General features: G+C 34.8%; 1 protein-coding gene across 1 annotated transcript; it reads left to right on the top strand.

The window, feature by feature from the left end:
• The first annotated feature begins 3,458 nt into the window (after positions 1–3,458).
• On the top strand, positions 3,459–18,827 carry LOC149797217 (uncharacterized). Its single transcript, XM_089960373.1, has 5 exons — positions 3,459–3,919; positions 4,919–4,997; positions 5,633–5,749; positions 8,319–8,482; positions 18,174–18,827. Exons 1-5 carry the CDS (start codon positions 3,545–3,547, stop codon positions 18,210–18,212), a joined length of 774 nt encoding a protein of 257 aa, XP_089816499.1. The 5' UTR covers positions 3,459–3,544; the 3' UTR covers positions 18,213–18,827.
• The last annotated feature ends 223 nt before the right edge of the window (positions 18,828–19,050 follow it).

The raw sequence follows: 19,050 nt of genomic DNA, 5'->3' as shown, positions 1-19,050 counted from the left end.
TTACAAACACGCTTCTCAAGATCAGCAGTCACCGACGGACAGCAGAAATCAAATGGCATCTTCTGGAAGTCGTGTGAAGGCTGCAGTTGTAAAAGATCAAGTCATTGATAAAGCAATCCAAACGTTCCACGGTTGCTGACAACTGGTGCATAGGTAATCCGTTTATCTGTGTTGTACTGTAAAATTCGTCCAGGAAATATATCGTTGTAGTCAGTGCGACGCTGACCACAGCATGACTCGCCGATGCACTTCACAATCAACAATCAATAATGCGACAGTTGAATATGCCGAATTGACCACTCGTCTGGTGAGCTCCAGATTTCTGTCAGCACTTCACCGGCCTTCTGGTAATTGGCCCTTTCCAACTCTCATGGCATGCAACGAAAATCTCATCGAGGTTGTTCTAACGGAAGGCGAGATAGGCTGCGGCTAGTGTTTTCGGAAATAGAGGGTCCTCATCCGGACCGTCATCTGCTGTAATGACCACAATCGGCTTCACTGATCAATTAATACACATAACAGGCTGAAAAGCAGCAAGTTGTTTGAGTTCTTCAAAATCAGCAGCATGTGTCATTGCTGTGCTACTGTTATGCTTCCCACTGCGACATAAACTAGCAGTCGGCCCGCACAGTGTTCTACGATAGTGACAGCCAGATATTTCAAGTAGTAGATTGTAGCTGTTGAAAAATGAGCATCCACGTGATTGCGCCTTTCACTGTTTGCTGCCTTAAGCAGCTTGACAGGCACTGTGGTCACGTAACACTTATCTTCAGTCGTCACCGAATTATGTGGAAGCAGACGTACATATCTTCTTTCTCGACTGATACTGAAGCAGTCTTGGACGAGGGCTTCATGCAAGTCATCCAATGTCTTTCAGCTATGAAGCTTCTCAGATCGTCGCCGTGGATCAGCAGATGCTCCACGTGATAAAATGTTCACGATTGTCTTTAGCAACTGTGGCTGGTCGTCTTCTAAGCGGGGCCTTCCTACTTTCTCCCGACAGAGCTTTTTGAGTAGCTGGCCAAAGACTGGATGTTCTTCCGTAACTTCAGTCAGCTATCTCTTTAAGTCAAGCCTGTAGTTCTGTTTGCATTCAGCTGCCAGACGTTTTAACGTTCTCTCCAGCTGCACCTTTTTGCTGTCGAGTTCACAAGACTTTGTGTTCATAACAGCTGTCCACAGTCCAGTTTTTGCCTGTAGAAGACTACCCAGTTGTGCGTTGACATATTCTAACTCATTGCTTGCTGCGTCTTGTGCTGATTGATGTAGATCGTTTGGTTTTTTCCCCCACTGGACATGATACTACTGTCGTTTGCGTCTCGGCATCCGTCTCTCTTGATGTTAGGTTAGCAGAAGATGCCTCTTCCACCTCTGACTGAACGTCACTATTTATTATCACCACCGGTAACGGAAGTTCCTGAGATGACGTGCTTAGCGTCGAAGTAGTTGAATCTGATGCTTGGCTTAGACTGCCTTAGGCGTGGCAGTGCGAGCTCACATGATCATCACACGACTTTTTCTTTCTGCTGCTCTCGCATGCCAAACTAGAATCAAGTTTTCGACTTCTTTTCAATTTGTTTACCATTGTTCCACTGCTCCTGTGCACGTTTATGGGCCAGATATGCCTTCAGATCGGGGTGAGCAGAAATGAAGGCATCTTTAAAGTCACTATACAGTTTATAACGCGCATCCATTATTAGCATCGGTAGTATACATAATATTCTTAAATAATATGCAATATTAGCTTGAAAAATACAGATATTAAAAACTATATTAAACAGTACGTTGCCTATGTCACTGATTAACACAAACGTGTGCGGAAGGCAGCTGGAGTCGATGCTTTCAGATGTGCTCTGCGTACCAGCAGTGCAGTGGTTGCTACTGCAGCCAGTTGCCTTCTTCAAAGGAGGCTGGCACATGCTCTGCAGTCCCATGGTCAGCCAGAGTCTTCATCACAGGTTATACACTGTATTGTCTGAATTGAGAGCGTTATACAGACCGTGGTGCATTTTACTTGGTTATTTGTATACTCGCTCAGGTCCGCAGGGCCGATATGTGGGCCATGTACTCAACCTCAGGCATTACGAGCCAGACCTATGTATTAATGCCAACCCATTCATATACATTCTGTGGCACGAATCGTACAAACTGAAATTAACAAACAATTTATATTTAGGGATCAACCATAAAGGACGTCCGCAAAACATACTGGAATACACGCAGTAGGCATAAAGCAGCATCTGTTCAACACAGAATATCATAACAAAAAAATACTAGCTTGCGGACGTCCGCAAGGTCCTTTACATCCGCTCCACTCCTTGTCCACATTTGAACAACAACCCCTACCCCATCTTTGCGGACGTCCTTTATGAATGATCCCTAACGTGTTAATACCATTATCTTCATTCTAAGAGAAGCAACTCGCACACTTTATTGAAAACTCGTTAATTTTTCATTGCTCCATGAGAAATATCTTCAAAATCCGACATAGCTTTAAATGAAGTAAAAATGGCATTGAGAGAAGAATGACTCAAGACATGAACAAATAAAAACAATCTACTCGGAACCATGCCTTAAGACCACATGGCGTATTGACATTATTACACACACGTTCGCTCTAATATTTTGCCACATAAATTGAATTCGATTAAACTTTGAAATAAGTATTAATAAATGAAGCAAATACTATTTATAGATGCAAAATATGATTAAAGTTGCAAATGGAGGCAAGGTTTCACTTAGGTTTCTCCCTCTTTTTCAGGTCAGACACTGATAATGACAGAATGACAGAAGATTAAAGGTAGGTCCGTGATCGTTAAAGTGCCACCCCCCCCCCCCCCCGCCTTCAATCTTAGGGTACAAAGGTGGGTACCAATTCAAGCATATTGAAATTATTGTCTTCCTAACATGTAGGCGATGCACGTTTAGATAAAAAAAAGGAAACAATAAATAAGATACAAAAAGAAACAGAACAATAGAAACAAGAAGAAAAAAAACAAGGATTTTTTTATATAGAGAAAACAGCAACAGCTAACAAACTCGTCTTTGGTACGGAGTCAAAGTCAATACCGATTCAAGGCCATCGTGGCTATTCATGTAGTCGTTTGATCGAACAGCGCAACTCAAGACAAAGCCTGTAATCTCACCTTATCTGCCATTTTCAATAGTTCCGCAACGATTTGGTGCTGTAACGCAATGAAGCTCTAAACACCAGCTGTATATTTATCTGAAAAGGAAGACATAATGGAAAAATAAAAAACCAACGAAAGAATACTTCTGTGACAAAATTTGTTTCATTCCTCGATAATGTGAGGATGTAATTTATGTCAGCTAAATCAACTAACCCAATGTTCTGAGTTATTAGTTATCCAGCTGTTATCTAACTGTTTGCTTGGGTTGATAAATTGTTGATTAATTTCCCTAAGCTTGTCATATACCTATGAGACCCACTTATTCCCCGCAACACCCACATCACTTATCACTAGAATTACACTTATATATCTGAGTATTAGATCATTGGATTGATGGACAAGGTATCCCTAAAATGAACAGGTTAGCATTTACTTACCTCTTTTTTGTGACTGTGTCGCTAGGCCTGGGAGCTCACCTCAAACACAGCACGAATAACACGGACCGAGACGAACATACCAAAGACGAGTACCCGAAGGAAGGTATCGATGCCAATATCTGCTGCATTCCTGACCAGTGGGAAGGTGTGATGTATTTCGGCTACGGAAATGTTTTTATAGACTATCTCGGTATACCAAATACTGCCTATTCATTTACTAACGGGACTGTCAACATCTCTTATGATAAAATTAACAAGAAAGTTTACCTGCACATTAGAGGCGTGGAAATGAGTCCTCTAATACCACACCCAGAACCCGTTGAAACCATCTTTATTTACGATTACATCAAAGTAAGTATGATATACAAACAAAGAATAATTTTTAATCGTTCGTTAGTTTTAAATTCAGTTGTTTCTTAAAATATAGCTATTAAAACTGCGAAAATATACGAGTTTGATTAGATAGAGGTAAGAAAGTCCTTCAGACTGCTTCCTGTTACTTTAAGACAGTTGTCGTTCAAATGATGTTGTGTCTTTATGTCATGTTGGGGTCTATCGTCTGGATATATCGGCCAATATATTATGGTGACGATAGTGTTTGGGTTCACGTTAAATTTGCATGTGCATAGCGACTACTCACTTAGTACGATCACCATCACTTGCTTTCTTTTCTTGTAGTTCAGTGCCTTAATCTACTAAGCATATTTACCAGTGACATTTTAAAAGTGTATATAGATTGTTTCTTATTTTGGAATGTCATCATAGCCCCCACCCACTTCTCTCTCTCTCTCTCTCTCTCTCTCTCTCTCTCTCTCTCTCTCTCTCTCTCTCGGGGCCCCGAGTGGCCGAGTAGTCTAAAGCGCTCACCGTTACGGATGATTGCCATCTCACCTCTATCTGCGTGGGTTCGAGTCTCAGGTTCGGCCAAAGTGGGTATGTGAGAAAGCTTGCCAGTTGCCGGGTTCTTCCTCCACCATTGATAATGGCCGCCATGTATAGCCTATCTTGTGCTGAAAAATGGCGTTAAACACTACAACAACAACAACTCTCTCTCTCTCTCTCTCTCTCTCTCTCTCCACATGTTTGACTGTTAGTCTGTTTATCCTTATTTCTGATGTTCAATCTACCATTTTGATACCTGATATTACTATAAAGATCATTTACACCTGATCGTTCTACAATGGATTGATTGAATAGGCGTTGGTGATACGTTTACGATATATATCTTGTAATCGTTTTTTTTTATACAGTCCATTTGCATAGAACAGCAATATTTTCTAAACATTTTAAATACTTTTGAATTGTAAAATTGCATGTGATGTTTCCCCGTATCAAAATTCTTAATTCCAGAGGGTTCAATATCAAATCACTGGCACAGAATGCGACAAAGACTCAATAGACACAGATATGACAGAGGAGTGTATTCCAGGTACTGAATTCGTGCTTTGTAATCCAGGTACTGAATTCGTGCTTTGCAATCCAGGTACTGAATTCGTGCTTTGTATTCCAGGTACTGAATTCGTGCTTTGTATTCTAGGTATTGAATTCGTGCTTGACTTTTGTGTTTCCTTGTAAGGAAAACGAAAAATGTACGATTTTAAAGGAAGAATGAAAGCCAAAAGTATGAACAAAAAAGGAAAGACCAACCAGTTTTTAAAAAGTTCTGCTCTGACAGTCTCAGGATAAGCAAAAGGTGGATCATCTTATCATCTCAATCAAACTGATTTATTGACCGATGACATTATCATCATCATCGCCATCATCATCAAAGTTATTGTGATCATCAGATTGATTGATTGGTTGATTGATTGTGAAATTTTAACATATATATTATCTATATCGTTTGCCACAAAGAACTGAATTAAATTTAGTTCTAAATAGTTAAAATTATTCCTTCTGGGAAATACATGCAGATGTATATGCTTCTTATAATAATTCTTATGTTAAGCTATTATATTGATTTAGTTGTTTTCCTTACACTGCAGGTGTCTGTTTGGATGTGATTTAGAAATATATGACTGCATTTTTAAAAAAATAAATATAACATTTTGATTTCTTTTTAAGGCAACGCATTGAGTTTTGGTGCTGGGACTTTTGGCGGCACATCGGTGGCCCATAACTATTACTATACAAAAAGCTCGGAATTTCCGTACACTGTTTTTGCAAGTGTACTGTTTGATGGTACGTCATCCGATAATTGTGTCTCCAATAATTTAGGATGACCTTGTAAATCTGCTTATATTGTGAGGTCTACCTTATAGGTTTCCTTTAAAATGGATGTTTTTATTTATTTATTTATTTTTACCTACGAACACGTTTTTGCGTTTTTGCAGTCAATGTTTCTTAAGACTATATATATATATATATATATATATATATATATATATATATATATATATATATATATATATATATATATATATATATATATATATATATATATATACACGGTGTAATTTCTACATACATTCGTGGAGGGGGGGGGGGGTCGCGTGCATTTGGGAAATGAAGTATATGGAGAAGACAACATATGTACCACATAGAGCTTGGGAGGACTTGGCTGAACTACGTCCTCTATGTCCAAGAGTTCCATTTGCTGAGCATGATTTAATCACTGTTTTAGTTTAAATTTCAAAGTTTAGCTTCTGTAATACAAATAAAAACTCAAGCAAGAAACCTATAAGTATATTGATTTTGTCTGCATATTTCTGACTTTAGTATAGCCTTGGTGCGGCTATTAAATGACCAAGTAGTGCCGAACATACGCGCATGTGCGATGATATTGTGATCGGGTCCAAGCGCACGCAAGTAAGTACGTAGAAAATAGTTTGAGTAAGTATATAAATGACATTGAGGCTGGTACATGGATCAATGCATGAATAATTCGATATCAGTAACGTTACTTTTAGTAGTTTTGCATTATATATATATATATATATATATATATATATATATATATATATATATATATATATATATATATATATATATATATATATATATATATATATATATATATATATATATATATATATATATATGGGGGTGTTTGTGTAGGTGTGTGTAATTGTGAATCTATGGTCTTAAAATAAGTAATTAAAAAGAGTGGAAAGCAACAAACTTCGTAAAATTCAACAAATAATTAATCTCCCTAGAATACAAAGTGAAAATGTAATAAACAACTTACAGTATTGCGAATTAAATCCCCAAAAATCATAGAATTACAGAAACAATAATAATAAACTTCTGAATAAATTTATTGGAAATCCAGATAAAGTCCAACGTTGAAGGTGTTGATGTACCTGTGATGACTCGTAAACTGTTGATGTGCTAACAGTCTTTTGTTGCATCGCAATAATACAATCCAATAAAAAATCCTTATCTGAAATATCATTATAAATTCAGTCTCTATTTCCATGAGAGTTACCAGAGCATTTTTGTATTTACAGAGTAGAAATAATTTGAATAATTCCAAATAAAATGTTGTACACAACAGTAAATTGATTCTGCTCAGATGTTAAAGCACGATTGAATAATCTTTCCAGTAACAAGATTATAAAGTCTTATTCTTGTCCTCAGGTCACAATTATCATTTTCTTAAAATTACCATTACCTAATGGAAAATATCCTTATAATAACGTCTTAATGTTTACAAAGTAAAATGTTAGTTACAGTTATAGTCGTTCCAAAATTATAATATATAACCTGAACCATGTCAAGTATGCCAGGTAAATTGTAGAAGAATTCTAATAAACTAGACTCAGACCGAAATAAACATGTTTACTTCTATTAATAATGATCATGATATTAAACCCATACACTTAGATAATATTTTAGCTATGTCTTGGCTGTTTACAGAATAAATAAAATAATTAAAAAAAAAACAATAATACAGGCCAAGTAGAAAATAATCTTGATTCTGGACAAGGTTAAGTCCAACATACAATGTTACACTCCAATAGCATATAATGAAATAAAATAAAAATACTCCCCCCCCCCAACAATGCACATAAATATACATAACACTTCGTTTCATAAAGAAAAAGAAAGTTTTATGCAGTAAACCTTTACTTTTAGTATTGGTCAAATATACATATGATAATTTTTCTTTTATATACACAAGATGAAATCTTATGAATGACACAAAGCATACATGAAGCAATATAATATTACTATACACGTTAAAGTGCATCTGTTATTAAAATTGTCTTTTCCCTTAATGCGCCTGATATCATTATTGTATTTCTGCAACACCAAATTACACCTTAATAATTTTTTATTTTTGTTTTTCATCTTGCCAATTAAAGTAAGGCGGATGTGATCACTAAATACATTAATCAGAGGAGCTGAACTAATATACACTTCAAAGTGTCGCAATACAAATATCAAAGCCACATATTCCTTCTCGAATGTGGAATAATTTCTCTCGTGCTTATTTATTTTCTTAGAAAAATACCACACTGGATGATCTACACCATTTTTGTCTTCTTGAATAAATACTGCACCATTTCAAATTTCAGTATAAATTCAAGTCTGTATTGTTTTGCATTTCAAACAACCTATATATATATTCTTGTGTCTGCTCTTTGGTACTCCGAAGGTACGATTCAAATACGTCTTCGAGTTACACAGACATTGTGTGTGAGTGTGAGTGTGTGTGTGAGAGATAGGGAGAGCGCGCGCGCGCGCGCGCGAGAGAGAGAGAGAGAGAGAACTTTTGCAAGTAAACATTTTATTCATTTATTTGTAGATGAGAACAAGACCACATGCACGCCCATACATGTGACCTTCTTCAATCCATCCGTCGAGGAAGGAAGTGGAATACTAAACGGACTGGAGATTGTAGACATCACCCCAGGCATTCAAGATCCCAGTATTTTCACACCGCCAAAGTCCTGCACTGGTGTACCACAGGTATATCTACCATTGTTAGAATTTTATTTAAATATCAGTTTTATCCGCTTTAATATCAATATAAACAGATAATGATCCAGGAAAAGAATTGTCGCAATTTATGTTTCTGTTTATTGACGAATTAACAATGAACGATATTTAAACATCTTTACTATGATACTGCAAATCCACCTGCTCACACAAATATATACATTCTGTGGGCACAAAGAAAAGTAGAAGAATCAAAAATCATATACGCTGAATTTAGTAAATGGTCAATTGAATAATTTACCTCCACATTAAAGCAAATAAGAGAAAAATCTTTCAGCAGAAAAAGGAGTGTTAGCCACGTGGGTGACACATGACAGGCAGACATTGTTAAGATACACATACAAATATAAAAGTGGATACAAATACATTATGTTGGGGGCCGATATCTTTTCAAAATAAGATTTGACTGAAAAAGTAGTAGTTGTTGTTCTAGTGTTAAACGCCATTTTTCAGCACAAGATAGGCTATACATGGCGGCCAGTATAACTGGTGGAGGAAGAACCCTGGAAAACACAGGGAAGAACCACCGACCCACGAAAAGCTACTGGCAGGTTTTCCCACGTACCCACGCTAGCCGAGTCTTGGACTCGAACTCACGCAGACAGAGGTGAGATGGCAGTGATCCGGAACGGTGAGCACTTTAGACCACTTGGCCACTCGGGGCCCCTTGAAAAAGTAAAAAGCTAAAATAGAGACGATATACACGTGATGCTTTTAGATAAATTTTTAGAGATCAATAACCCGAAGAGACACAGTCTGTGGAGGGAAAGAAGTTTACAACTAAAATGAAATAATTTGTTGTAAAAGGAGAACAATGAATACTTTACAATTTACTCAAATATAAAATTATACTGGGAAAATTTAACAGAACCTTAAAGGCTAAAATGTGAAAGTATTTCACTTAAAATGAAGTGGTAAATTTGATTGATGATTTACAAAATCTAAGCGGTGTATACAATAACACTTATAACAGATCAATAGACATTACTTCAGTTGGAGCGAGCAAGGAAGAAAACAAATGAAATGTGTCAATACATTTATTAATTTGGCCACCAAACAGTGCTACATTTGGAACGCCTGTATATTAAACTACGTAAAACAGAACTTCGAAGTTCAAAACAATCTTTGCAAAGGCTACTTCCTAAATATACCGCTAAAATATTTAAAATCAGGCAAGTAAGTCTAGGTGATCCAGTCGTTTACAAACTGAAGGACATGAAGAGAGCACATGGTACTTTATGAGCACGAGGTATCTCATTACGTCAAACAAGATGACATACAAAGTTCAAAAGATTTAGAAAACAAAAAGAATTAACGTCAGAAAGTATTCTGTTGCGAATTGGAAATGATATATTTAACTGTTGGGTGCTGGATAAATATAGTGTGTCATTAAATGAATCGATGAATCATAATCGATCTATAGAAGTATCAAGGAGCGTGGAAAAACTTGAGTTGTTGAACTCGAATACATACCAAGATTAAATAATGTTCCAGTTGTGGAATAAATGGTACAGTATAAAATGAAGGAATTAAAACATCCCTTATATTTGCAGCACAAAATACAACATCAAAACGATTACCAGTAAGGATCACACTGGTACACATGTCATCACACTGGTACACATGTCATCACACTGGTACACATGTCACCACACTGGTACACATGTCATCACACTGGTACACATGTCATCACACTGGTACACATGTCACCACACTGGTACACATGTCATCACACTGGTACACATGTCACCACACTGGTACACATGTCATCACACTGGTACACATGTCACCACACTGGTACACATGTCATCACACTGGTACACATGTCATCACACTGGTACACATGTCATCACAATGGTACACATGTCACCACACTGGTACACATGTCATCACACTGGTACACATGTCACCACACTGGTACACATGTCATCACACTGGTACACATGTCACCACACTGGTACACATGTCATCACACTGGTACACATGTCATCAAACTGGTACACATGATAACCATGATACGTCACTACCTTCTCGATAAAATGAAGGTAGGCAAAAATAAAGAGGTGTTGAGACACCATTCAAACTACTCATCTACATATGCAGAAAACTGGAAACCGAGTAGAAAGTAGAAGACTAAAAATTAGTCTGAGATTTTGACCAAAATAAAATATGATGAATATCACGTAAATGTTCATGCAATTATGACGATATTTAATCTTCTCTCTAGTTTCATTCGAAGCAGACATAGCAATTATATCATATATTATGCAATTTTCCTAGATTAAATATTAATATGTATAATTTCAACGCACCTATAAAACGTTCCTTATAAAAGATTATCACAATATTAACCAAAATCAGTTGATTTGATAAGCTCTTTTACACTAAACGAATGAATTAAAATCCAAAACAAATTTACCATTGTGTTTATATATTATTTTCTGATACAATATTTCAGAACCTTTGTTGGCAGCTGGTAGAAATTGAAATTATACAACAGCAAACATTTACAATTAAGATTTCAGACATACTCGCGTTAGTGACAATGCGTACCAATTGTTAAATCTTGCAAATATCATAGAAACAAAAATGTTAGACAAAACGAAAATATCGAAATAGAAAATACCAGAGATAAAAGGACTATTGTAACGTCGCCCTCTTAGTAAGAGGGGTGGTTAATTGGATTTGGCTGGCGTTATCTAGAGGATGGCCTCCGTCTATTTTATAACCCAGGAGGAGTGGATAGTTAGAATATCAACAGAGAAATGAGCAAGATTATTGGGAAGAAATAAAACAATACAAGCACCATTAGACAAGAATAACTTTTCTTTTTAAATCGATAACAATTAATGGCGGAAACTCCAATTCAAATTAAGTTATGTCAACAAAATGTAATAGTGTCTAATTTGGATTTATTTCATCATAATAACGAGTGTTGAAAAGAGCGCAATGTCCACGACTAATTGCATAACCTTTCTCTCTTGACCCGTGTAACGCGTCTTCCTATTCTCTAGTCTTCATATTCTGAACGCTTCAACTCTTCCTGGACCTCCTAGTCCTTTATTCTGAACGCGTCGTCTATTTCCGGACTTCCTACTTCCGTCTTCGGACAGTCCTGTCTCTCCCAGAAAGCTGTTTCCTTAAATGACAAAATTACCCCTAAATCTCCATAGGTATCACTTTCTATACGTACATAAAATTCCCTCACTTGCGTTACGTAGAAGCATAAACAACTAGGTATCCAAACACTGCATAAATTCTGACCTAATTCGATAGATCATCACTCTCGCTTCACGGCGACCGAACATAAATTAACACGTGAGCGGTGTGTCTAACATTACCGCATATCTTTACCTATGCTACCACATGCTCGATTACTAAATCATAAAATTCCCAAAATTCTAGCTCACAGCAATCCCTAACTTACAAGTTTATTTAAGCATTACATAATTAGATATGCGATTATTGTTAACTCACGATAATCGTTATCTTCCTAACAAAGGAAATTATTTCATATAACCCTATGAAATTCTACACATATAACAATTTCGATAGCATGCAATCGTCAATTCTATAAATGAACTAGAAAATGTAAAATTATACAGATAAATTGCATAACAACTCTAGCATCAACAGATTTCCACGAATTTGAATAAACAATGCATAATATGGATTCTAGTAATATCAAACACATTTGCATAAAACAAACAATCAAAATTAGAAAATTACGTGAAAAATTCAAATTGCGTATCTTAATGCTATACTCTGTCAGAAATTGTGCGTCCTGGCACTAAAATCTGCCTTTTCTTACAAGAACGCCATCTGGTCCTCTTTTCTTGTTTAAAGAGGAAACCATTATTATTGTTAGGCTTCCTCGGAGCCAAACGTCTCCTCTCTCAGGATTTCGGACTAAAACATTTCGACCCAAGTCGTCGCTTTAAATTCACATTACTTCCTAAGTGTACACCTTAATTTACTCAAACCAATCGTACGCTGCGGTTCCTATATTTTACCCACGATAATCATTTCTTCCGTCAAATTTTTGACAGCCAAGAATCTCTGAATTACGTTGCATATCAATTTATCTTTGAAAATGATAATTTGACATGGATTTCTATCAGGCGGTTATGGTTGTTAGCTCAAATGTTTACTTTCTCAGGACAGTGTTGCAATGTCCTGTTCAAATCTCAGTGAGTCATAGATGTTAGCCTTTCAAGTTTAACGCTTACGGGGGGGGGGGGGGAGGGGAAAGAAGAAAGGTCAAAGTAACCCTTCACAACGACATTTCTGGCTTAAATGTGATAAAATTTTATAGCTCAATGCATCCAACTTTAAGGTTCAATACTATTAAAAATTCGACACTTTACAACTATTAAACAGTGAAGAACACGGATAGATCAGAGAGAGAGAGAGAGAGAGAGAGAGAGAGAGAGAGAGAGAGAGAGATGAATCCACAAAGAATTGCAAACAAATACGTTAAAAAAGTGAATAGAGATTCGCTGTATTTGCACAAGTAAAGCCAATTTAATTTTTATTTTGAACTCTAAATAAAATGGACTTAACGACTTTCACTCATAGATCCGGACACTATACTGTGATGAAGTCTTTGGTACATGTACAGAGCACTATGGTATCACCAGTATATTTTGTCTTTTACAAGATTGTGCCTTCGACAATGAACTTAAGATGAAAATTAATAAAACAGCAGCACATTATACTTGACCTGCGACTCAGTTTAATACAATAAATTGGTTAACACATTTTAAGTAAGTTAACGCACATGACGCATTTAGCAAGACAAAAACCTATTATTCTTATCGACAAGCCGCTGAATATTTTTATAAATACAACTTGACATTTGCCCGTTATGACTCTATTAAAAGACAGAGTAGAGTATGACATGAAAGTCTGCCAGAATCATCTTAACTAAAAGGTGTGGATAGCAACATCTGCTTCTGGAATTTCCTATGGCTTTAAAAAAATCCAGAAATGTACTGGAATTAGTCAATTCGGTATCTCAAAATAATGTTTCTTTTTCCTGGTGCCGAAACTGATGTGACAGTCTGAATATAAAGTATCTTTATTCAGCGACGACACATTCAAGTTAAAAAAAACAAAAACAGTATTGATATGAAACAATTTAATTACCTAATGACAGAAAGGTAGATAGAGTGAATCTACGTATAAGGTCTTACCTAATATGTACATTTTGTACACATGTACAATATAGAATAAATATTACACACTCTGCTTTGCCAGTATAATGTTAAAACTTATTGCATATATTCATTTTAAGGCTGCAAGGTTACGGATAAAAACCTTATGGCAAAAGTGATCTTGTTGGATGTGACATTATCTTTTTGTTATTGAGTGTGACATGGTTATGCATATGGGTAGTATTGTTTGATACACTAAATATTTCCAAAAATCCAATGTCCGCATTCAGCTGGGTTTAACCCCTAGCATTAATACTGATTTAGGAAATAAAGATATTGCGAAGGCTGATAAACAACTTTTGACAATATAAGAAGAAATGGTAGAGAAAGTGAGTAACAAGTATAGAGACTAAGGATTATAATGATGACAGTCTTGCTGTAACATCTGCTATTGATATCTGATACATGGACGTTCAAACGACACGTGCATTTTTAAAAGATGGACAACACTATTTAATAACGAAATAAACAATTATTTATATTCATGATAATGGTTACATTAATTTGCTTTTTTAATAGGGTACGAATCTCTAAGTCAGCAAGATTCTTTCTTGAGACATCCAATCAAAAATAAAATAACAAACCCATATTTTCGGCAAATAAAAATGCCATTTCACCAGCACTCTTATGCAACCGATTGAGAACACTGACAATAACTCCAGGCAGTGCTGCTGTTTCTTGCTTGGCTAACTCAAAAAGTTAGCAACATTTATTAAGCTTTATTAAATTTTGTCACAAAAAGAATTAGCTTTGCCTCGTTTGCTCCTCCTCCATCCTTTAACCGAATTTGCTGTAGAGAGAACACCATATAAAATCATTCCTATTGCAGTGCCTATATTTTATATTCTAACACTATTTTCTTTAAATAGGTCATTCAACCTTTCATTTCATGGTAACTTTTCTCTTTCATTGAAATTGGCGTTTCATGTGTTTTCTTTGAAACCTCGCTCTAGCTGTGGTATGGGTCCAACTGATTGTGTTTACTGTATTCGAACGTTTCAACTGTTTTTGTCATACAGCTTTTTATTTTCGGTTTGTTTCTGAATCGATGTTTTAGTTTAGTTCTTCAATCTATTTTTCAGATTTTTTAATATTGGTTTTTCTACACTGTAATTTCAAGTTGACACCTTCTATAGTATTATTTTTGGAACCTTTTTCAAACATAATCAGCTTTGTCTTGTTTACAAACGTTCCGTATGTATCTATTGCTCACGTTTGTATTTCGTTTTATACTTTTCTTTGTTGTCTTTGTTTGATAGTGGCTTTCGAACAATATTTAGGTTGTTTTTCTGTTGTGGTATTGTACTTGTTACGGTAGATGATGCATTCAAAATGATAATCAAATGTCAGACATTTTTCCTGTGTCTCTAAGTTTATGCAATATACACTGAAAGCTATGTTTTGGTGTCAGTAGGAACATTTTGTCTGCTTATAACATAATGAGTACTTCAGTCATTCATGAATGAGTTCTTGTGGCTGTTTTTCTCTTGAACTAGGTTCTACAAGCTATAAACAACCATTTTAGGTAATTCATATCATGACAGATGTATTTGTTAGTCCCATAGTTTCATCTTGTGTATATAAATCATCGTCTTCAAAGGGAATATATTCAAACTCCTTCACTTCAGAACCGTCACCACCTTTAGCCATTTTCGTTTGTTTAAGTACAATGCAAAAATTGAATAAGAATTTCTGGAAGACAGAAATGGCATTACATAAAATGGTATAAAGCTTCAATGGGGTTTGTTATTCAAGTTATGACTACCTCGATCTGCATTCAGTGCAAATTTGATACCCCTGAGACAGTAATGTGAAATAGACAATGGAAGACAAAGAAGAAAATGTCAGATACTTTTCAAAACCAAACACAGAGAAATGTCATAGAATTAAATGTGCACCAGTTGTTTTATTTTTGATGCGTTTGTGCCTTTAACCGCAAATATTACAATATTTCCCATTGCAGGAATAGCTGTTTATGACGCAATGAAGTCCAAAGGGAAAAATAAATGAGACAGTACTATTCAAAAAGTCCTCATTGACGAAATTAGCCATGTTGAATAATTCGACATTTTTTAAAGTTCAGTATTTGCTACTTTAAGAGCTTGTACTCAGTTCAGTGTACGAAGTAAACAACCGTAGTGGTACAAACAAGACAACTCTGTTCATCTTTTTCAACTTTAAACATAACTGTAAGTAAATCTTTTAGGTTAAGTAAGGAACATAATACTTATCTTTATTTTTCGGTCACTGTATCTATCAAAATTGTATTTTGTTGGTCTGTTTACATGATCACTGGTCTTCTTAACAGTTTCCACAGCACAAAAGAAACTCCTACCCTCTTTATGTTTTACGTTTATGCAAGCTTTGTTTTGGTCTTGAATTATTCTGGCAAACCTATGCGTGACCTTACCGTTGAGTGGTTGGTATCGATTTAGGTCCAGTGTTAAATAACCAAAAGTGTCAAATATGTATTATTTATCTTTATCTATTTTCTGTCCGGATTTGGAATGTAAAATGTCAAATAAATGTTCTGTGAAATTACTGATTTCATCCCTACTCAGAATAATTAGAAACCGTGTCCTGTAGTAAAAATGTACATACTCAGTTTGCTTCACCTCTTAGACTCTGTCATTCTCAAAGTCTGATTATTAAGTCCTGTTGTACATTTACAGAATCAAATTTTCGAATTATCATGTCCTCGAAATATTTAGAACAATTTTGATGGTTGCTGTTGCAAGATCTACGCTCTATTATTTTCTCAGAATTAATATTTTACTGATAATTTTGTTTCAATTTTCGTTATTTATATATCTAAATTTTTGTCTAGTTGGAAACCATACTAATTCTGGCTTAATGGTTTTGTTTAAATTTTTTATCAGAAAATTGTTAACATATATTTTAACTATTTTAATTTAATTATGTATATTAGTCCCATATATGACTCATCGTTTTGTGTGTAATTAGCTATCTAACATTAGACCATTATTATAAACGTTTGCAAAATGTCCACCTCACTGCCAATAGATTTTTCCTGGGGGTAGTTTTATATAGGAACTGCATCAATTACCACCCCAAGAGAAGGCAACATTTCTTTATAAATACATTTATCTGTCTCACTTTGTATGTACGTTCACCACAGAATAAATATTTTTTTTTGCTGTTTCCATGCTTTTTGATTTTTACATGGAACTTTGAAGTGAGGTTATTGTTTATACATAGAAACTGTATCAAGCAGTTTTTGTGTGCCAGACACAAAAGGCAAATTTATAGAATTGTTATTTTCATGCCTGGTTTAAGCCTTTTCATAATCAGTTTATTTCAATTGTATTGTGCATCTTTTCTGTTTTTTTATGTTCTGGCAGTCTGTAGACATAGAGGTGGTTCTTAGTTACTGAAATGTTCTGGCAGTCTGTAGACATAGAGGTGGTTCTTAGTTACTGAAATGTTCTGGCAGTCTGTAGACATACAGGTGGTTCTTAGTTACTGAAATTGCTAGTTTTCTTTATATGGTTCTTATTACCATAAATTTGTTGATAGCATGCAAGTCATTTAAACAAGTACTTATGACTATCTTTTACAGCATGAAAGTCCATTTTAAGATTCTTTCAACACATTTACATTTTCATCATTCGATTTTGAGACATAATGCACAACATATCCAAAGGTAATATGTTCAAACCCCTATATACCTTCACACTAGGACTTCTGGACACTTTCTTCTAAATCAAAAACAAAATTATAGCATTTATTTTAGCAAGATTTAAAATCACTTGACAAAGAGTTTATGATTTTTGACTGCATTACATTTTTAAATAGAAGAGAGAAACATTAATGTGTAATGCAAAAGTATTGGTTTTAAACTAAAACACTAGTACAATCTTGCTATTGGTTTAAAACATTTTCATAACATATTTATTTGTTAAATAAGGACTTTCTGCAGCCTGAATTAACTAATCTGTAATTCATAAATGTCATAAATAAAATATCTTGTTTATTGCTATTCTGACGAGGAGCCAAAAGCTAAACGGAATATTTAACATTTACTTAAGTAGCTAAATACAAGCGAATGTCTGTATTATCTGTAATTAAATCTACGTGGTCATAAATTATTACGATGAAAAAAATATCTCCAAACCAGGCTGGTCCAGTGTTTTTTAAAACTTTTTGCTGCTATTTATCCCCATACAAGATTTAAAAAATTCAAAAAACCTGATTGGTCTGGCTCTCACATCTAACTACTGATATGCCAAAGTTTTTTTTAGAATGTACAAAAAAATCCAGATAAATACTATTAATTTTAATTAAAATATATCTGAAAATTGAAATAATTGTCACTGATGACCCAATATAAAACAACGATTACATTGATGCTTTTCTTTCAGAGTACCCAATATAATGATTCTTTTTCTTCACCCGTGCTAAAATTGTGTATTTTTTTCTTTTAGATACCCAGACGTAATGTTCCAATTTTCTACATCCTGTAGCTGTCAAAAGATATTCGATATCCAACCATGTCTACGTAAAATGCTTTTGTGTCAGAAATGTGTACAAGTCCAACACTATTATGCCACCATAGTTTGTTGCGGGAGCATTGTTACTGTATCTTGTCCATATGGACAAGTTTGGTTGCTTGACTGTCCAAAAAACATTCAAGGCAGAAAAAAAAAACATTTGCAGGCATACTTGTACGCATATGTGGATATCTCATTATAGTTTCAGGTCATAAACAGTTCAATATATTTTAAAACTATCTGGACATTTTAAAAAAAGGAAAACATCAAGCATAAAACACTCATGGTAATCCTGAATTGGTAGAAATGCATACATCTATATATAAAATGGCCCAATAAGATTTAAAGCTATTACAACAACTATTCAAAGCTTGTTAACAGGTTTTCTGTAATGTAAACCTCTTTATGATAATTTAACAAAACTACTTGAGGTATACAAACGATGTTTGATAAGTATGTTTCCATTTATATAATAGGATTTGATTTTCAAGTGATTCAAACAAATTTTTCCAAACATTTGTCAACTTTCCGAGACCTTGTGACAAAAATAGTTTTGAAAAACCACTGAAGGTAGCCAAATAAATTTTAGCAAACATTTTTGTATGATATCTATATAGATGCCTTTACAATACTGTTGTGTAGCAATATATATATATATATATATATATATATATATATATATATATATATATATATATATATATATATATATATATATATATATATATATTCTTATGTTATGTGTTTAGGCTCGAATAAACAGTAAATAAAGAAAGAGTGAAAAAAAGGAAAAAATAAGAACTTACGGTTT

This window comes from Sinohyriopsis cumingii, chromosome 6, assembly GCF_028554795.1.
Source record: "Sinohyriopsis cumingii isolate HCF-2022 chromosome 6, ASM2855479v2, whole genome shotgun sequence".
Taxonomy (NCBI): domain Eukaryota; kingdom Metazoa; phylum Mollusca; class Bivalvia; order Unionida; family Unionidae; genus Sinohyriopsis; species Sinohyriopsis cumingii.
The sequence above is the reverse complement of the archived record's forward strand: the minus strand, read 5'-3'. Positions and strand labels throughout refer to the sequence as shown.